Source organism: Cyprinodon variegatus, unplaced genomic scaffold (assembly GCF_000732505.1).
Source record: "Cyprinodon variegatus isolate N-32 unplaced genomic scaffold, C_variegatus-1.0 Scaffold1516, whole genome shotgun sequence".
NCBI lineage: Eukaryota > Metazoa > Chordata > Actinopteri > Cyprinodontiformes > Cyprinodontidae > Cyprinodon > Cyprinodon variegatus.
The window spans coordinates 35131-40309 of record NW_015151969.1 but is presented as its reverse complement, the minus strand read 5'-3'; the positions used below and the strand labels follow the sequence as shown (position 1 = coordinate 40309).

At 41.0% G+C, this 5179-nt stretch overlaps 1 protein-coding gene across 1 annotated transcript in view; it reads right to left on the bottom strand.

Moving 5' to 3' along the window:
- Positions 1-1030: 1030 nt before the first annotated feature.
- Positions 1031-5179, bottom strand: part of LOC107103734 (neural proliferation differentiation and control protein 1-like) — an 18789-nt gene continuing 14640 nt past the window's right edge. Inside the window, exons 6-8 of the mRNA XM_015403543.1 lie at positions 4519-4598; positions 4327-4426; positions 1031-2416 (exon numbers count right to left, since the gene is read on the bottom strand). Of these exons, the coding sequence (XP_015259029.1) occupies positions 2345-2416; positions 4327-4426; positions 4519-4598 (252 nt within the window). The 3' untranslated portion in view covers positions 1031-2344. The remainder of the gene's footprint in view (positions 2417-4326; positions 4427-4518; positions 4599-5179) is intronic.

The window sequence follows — 5179 nt, the reverse complement described above, 5'->3', positions numbered from 1 at the left end:
TTTGTTACTTTTACTTGAGTAAAGAAGTTTAATCAGTACTTCCACTTTTACCAGAGTATTTTTTAACACAAGTATCTGTACTTTTACTCAAGTATGGAAAGCGAGTACTTTTGCCATCTCTGCATATAACCAGTCGGCAGTGCAAATCAATATTGCAATATTGTAATGTGTGTGTGTGAGTGATTCAATAAAGTTTCAAAGGAAAAAGTAAAAAAAATATATAAAGATATGGTGCAGTAAATGTAATCCTAATACGTTAAAGTTACTTAAGTAACAGAGTAAATGTAACTAGTTACTGCTCACCTCTGACTTTCTATTACATAATCATGTTACTGTTGTGCATCTTTATAAAACATAAATATATTCTTCAATCAGGAAGTACTTTGGCATTTTCTTCCGAAACAAGAAACAACTTCACACTTCCGTTCATGTCCAGCAGATGTCCTCCTTCTCTATTGTTCTTCTAAAACTCCCATCAAACAGGAACACAGTGATCCTTGGTGCTACTTTAAAGTTTACCTTTAAGCTACATGAAGCTGTTTGACGGAGATTTGAAAAGTGCAATTTTTTTTATGTTCCTTTAAAAATAAAAAGGCTGAATCAGTTTTCACTTAAGATCTTATAAATATTTATTTCTTTTACTACAGCTCTGACATATGCACATGCAAGCTTAACATGTAGGGAACAAAGGAGGCCAAAGACAGTTATTTTTTACAGAACCATCGATCTGGAGGAGACCAACCAGCAGGCATGAGTTTAGCTTCCAGCTTAAAGGGAAAAAAAACAGCAGGTGAGACCAGAAACTTCCTGATCAGCTGATTATTTGATCTTTGCTTTGCTCCATGGATGACCAGCTTTGTTCCGGGATCTCTGTCCTTTTGGATAAACTGGTCTTACTGGGGAGATGGAGTGAGGAGTTCCCCCCATCCTGACCCAGCGTCTCCTCACAGTTGGCAGCTTGTTTCTTTAATCCAAGAGACAGAAAACAGGAAGTTGTAGTTTTTTGACAGTCTGGCGTATTTGTGTCGATGATGGGAAGCCCACCAATGCAATGACTTCTCTGGGGAGCCACTGGGAATCTGGGAACTTGAGTTTGTTTTACTGGAAAATCAATAGATATTCCCTCTCAGCTCTGTGTTGTGATGTTATTCCTCCACAGTCGTCATATTTGCAGGGCTTCTAGTTCCAACCCAGTTTTGAAATTTTCACTCAGTCTCTTAAAACCGGAGCAGAACCAGCTGGTCTGGGTCAGAGAGACTTTTCTGTCAATAATGGGACCAAGAGAGGAAAAGCCTGGATTTCATCGGCATACCATCCAAAGCCTTGGATCGAAATATTACAGTTTTATCTAAGAGATCAGATAGAAATATATGTATGCAGATCTTTCTAATTTCTACTGATAGAATAGCTGAAGAATATATTCTATAAATGCAGCTCAATCCACTTTTCGCTATAGTTTTTAAATGCAGATCAAAGATGGCGGAAGCTTTAATAAAACCACAATTATCTCATCAGTGCGTCTCTAGTTTATCTTGCAGCTGTGTCCTTCAGTGGCTCCCTTTGCTGCTTAAACCTTCAACATCTTTAAATAAAACCTAGAAATATCCCGAAAACATGTTTGGACTCTGGTGGCGGCACAGCTGATACAACCGCCGGCCATCCCTGCAAATAAAGGAAGCAGCAGCGTTCAGGAGGCCAGAGACACATCAGCTGTTATTTACAGATCACAGACCCACACAGCTTATGTTCCTGCTCCAGAAACGACTCTGAAGTCTGTTATATACATAAATACAGCGTATCTATCGGATAAATATTAGCAGCAAGTTTGAGGTACAAACTTGGAGGGAAAAAAATAGAGATGCATATTTGTTACATCATCCTTTCATGCATAGAGGAACGAAACACAGAAGTACATGGCATCCTGACAGAGAGGAGGCGTGCTCGGCAAACATTAAAACTGCTCCTTTCTAAAACCACGACCAAACTCCGAATAAAACCAAACATCAGTCAGAACTGAAGAGCATTTACTTGGTGAAGAAGAAATCAACCGTCCATCAGTTTCCTTCTGGAACCGACACACATGGAGCTAACGCTGAACTAAAAAGGAAACAGCACAGAAGTAGGCTGCAGAGCACGGCGCTCACATTCAGTCGCGCTTCCAACAAGAACTCAACGCTTGCATGTTGCACCTCCTTCCTCCTCCTCCTCCTCCTCCCAGTACCGGACCTCACTCTGTCAGTCCTGCTCTCCAGCTGAGCTGGACTGAGGACAGCGGCTACAGGGTGAATGTGAGTGTAAATCCAGGGAGCAGCACACACAGGTGCTGCATCTGAAGGTTCCAGGTCTACTTGTGGAATCTCTGCAGATAAAGGTTGGAGTCGTCGAACAGCGGGTTCTTCACCTCCATCTCTCCCGTCTGTAAAAAAAACAAAAACAAAACAACAATTAATGATGAGAGGAAAAAAAAAATTATGATTGCATGTTTCAGTTTTTCGTTGCCTCTCATACAACACGGTTTATTTCAGAATCTGAAAGAGATCATCTGCAGGACGCTCAGGACCTGATGTTGCGTACATCCAAACCAGCCAGAAAAATGGCTAATACCTATTTCTAACATCCTCTCACAGTCGACTGAATGGAAACATGGTTATGTGACTATGAGAAACTGAAGGTTCTTCAGATTCATCACAGCAGATTCTACCATATTTTTTAAGAGCCAAAATTTCACCAGAAAAGGAGAAGCAGGAGACGGAGAGATGGACTACGGCCCTGATCCAGTCTGCTGCGGTAAAGTAGGATGTCCTGGAGAAGATTCTCAGTCATCCAGGTCACAGTCATTCCAAAAAAGTTTAAAAAAACAATCCACTGGATTTTGTTTTTGAAGAGCAACGTCTTTAGACTTGGAAACAAAGTCGAGAGGATTGCTTTTTAACTTTTTTGGAATACAGTAGGATGATAAATGTATCCGTTTACACCAGGGGTCGGCCACCCGTGGCTCCAGACCCACATGCCCTGAAGCCTTTTCAAAAATGTATGAAAATGGAAGAAGATGAATATATATTTATTTTTTTGTTTGTTTTAATATGGTGTGTTGGAGGTAAAACAAACATTTTCCAATGCTGTAAAAATTTATATCATAAAAACATTCAAACAATAAACTTTAACTTTACTGTCAAGGAATATTTGCATCATAGGGTTAGGGAGGGCATGCTAAATATGCAGCAGATCACTAAGTGGGGAGTGAGAGAAAAAGTGCGATTGCAGAACCTCTGGATAAATTAGAGGAGTGCAAAGATAGATTTAAGAAGTAGATTGCATCTCCAGACTCCAGTACTGCTGCTAGTTTGGTTGCAAGCATAGAAAACCGTCCACAGATCAAACAGGTACACTGGAAAAATGATCAAGAAATAAGTACAAATTTCTTAAAATAAGTGTATTTACCCTTGATTTGATTAGGTCAATGAGATAGTTTGCCTATTGTTCCATTGGCAAGATGTCTCTTTTTTTTCCTCAATTCAAGAACAAATGCAGTTATTTTAAGAAAAAATGACTTATCAAGATTTTGATTTTTTGCAGTGTAGCGCTCTGATACAGGGATGGGAACTTTTTTCCAGCCCTCCCCAAAAATTCTCAAAATAAAAATGACACAAAAAATCTGATTTCTTTATTGTGTTTCTATAATTTCATCAAAGCAACAAAAACTTACATGACAGTGTTGACCTGCGAAGCTTATATAAGACTTTTACATTTTTGCAGTTCCAGAGAGATTTGCTTTTTGTTTCTTTTTTCGCTCCAATATGGCTCTAACCCAAAAGTTTGCCGACCCCTTGTCTAGACACTCACCCTCACCTATGGCCATGAGATATGGATCAAACAGAAAGAGGGAGAAATAAGCTTGGATCCATCCTCCCTCTAGAGGAAGAGAGGAAAACGCCAAAACTCCAGACGCAGCATACTGTACAGTAAGGAGCCATCTGAAAGCATCCAAATGCCCACAGAGACGTTGAGCATTACGCATGCCCTGTAGTCTAATGATAGCCAAGCTGAAGAGGTCAGCCTAAATGACTGGTTAGGTTTGGAAACAAAAGCAGAAGGCTGCCACCCTGAGGATAATCATCCCTGGCAGAAGTTTGATCTGGGGCAGGATGGGTCCTTAAACTTGGAAAATGACCAGAACTCGTCACCAAACTAGTTACAAAGTGACTGAACGGACAATAAAGTAGCCTGAGGGGTTTGACTAAGAACTCGCTGTCAGCTCAGTGAATTGCCTGGTTCCTTATGGCCCATGCATGTACTGAGACCCCAGATGAAAGTGTGTTTACTCACTGGTGCCAACCCTGGACACTCGTACACGGTGAAATCTCCATCCTCATTCTCCTCGTCTGTGGACGCTCCCGAGTCAGGAATCCTGGGCTCGTCCCTGCTTCTGCACGGATCAAACACGCATAGACACACAGTCATTGGCTACTGAACGGGTGTCTCTGGTTGGACGAGGCAGGGGGACACTACGGGACTCACTTCTCCAGGGAGAGCATCTGCTGCTTCTGGTGCTGGTAATGGTACATCTGCGCACTCTGGGCCAGCTTCTTGTCTCCAGGCTAAAAAAAAGCAGCAAAAGTTCCCATCAAGATGCAGCAAAAACCCTACAGCTGACATTTCCTTACAGCAGAAGCATTTGACTGAACCTTCTGCTGTCATGGCTGCTCCACGGTTCACAGGCTGGGGGCCTTTCACACATATTAACTAAATTTAACCAGTTCCTGAGGATAGTACTTGATGCAAGTGATAGAATTAACTCTAAAGACTGTTATGACCGTAGAGGAGCCAGAATGTCTTCAGAAATACATTCACACATTAACTAGAGTCACATGACAATTAAGAACACAGTCGCTTAGATTTAAGATTTCTCTTATCAGGACTTGAGGTTCTTCAAAAATTATCTAAAGACCCAACTTTAGTCTAAGTTTAGGCGAATAAATTATTCAAAAAGCTTTGTGGTGAAGCGACGGTCAGGTGAACTAAAAAAACATGTATATCTACGTCATTTTTCTTAAAATAAGTGCATTTTTACAGTTGAGGAGTTAAGTGAGACACTTGGCAGGGGTTGACGTTAAGGATTTTTACCACTTGCCCAAAGGGCAAGTGACTTTCACATTTCATTTGCCCAGAAACAATTTTT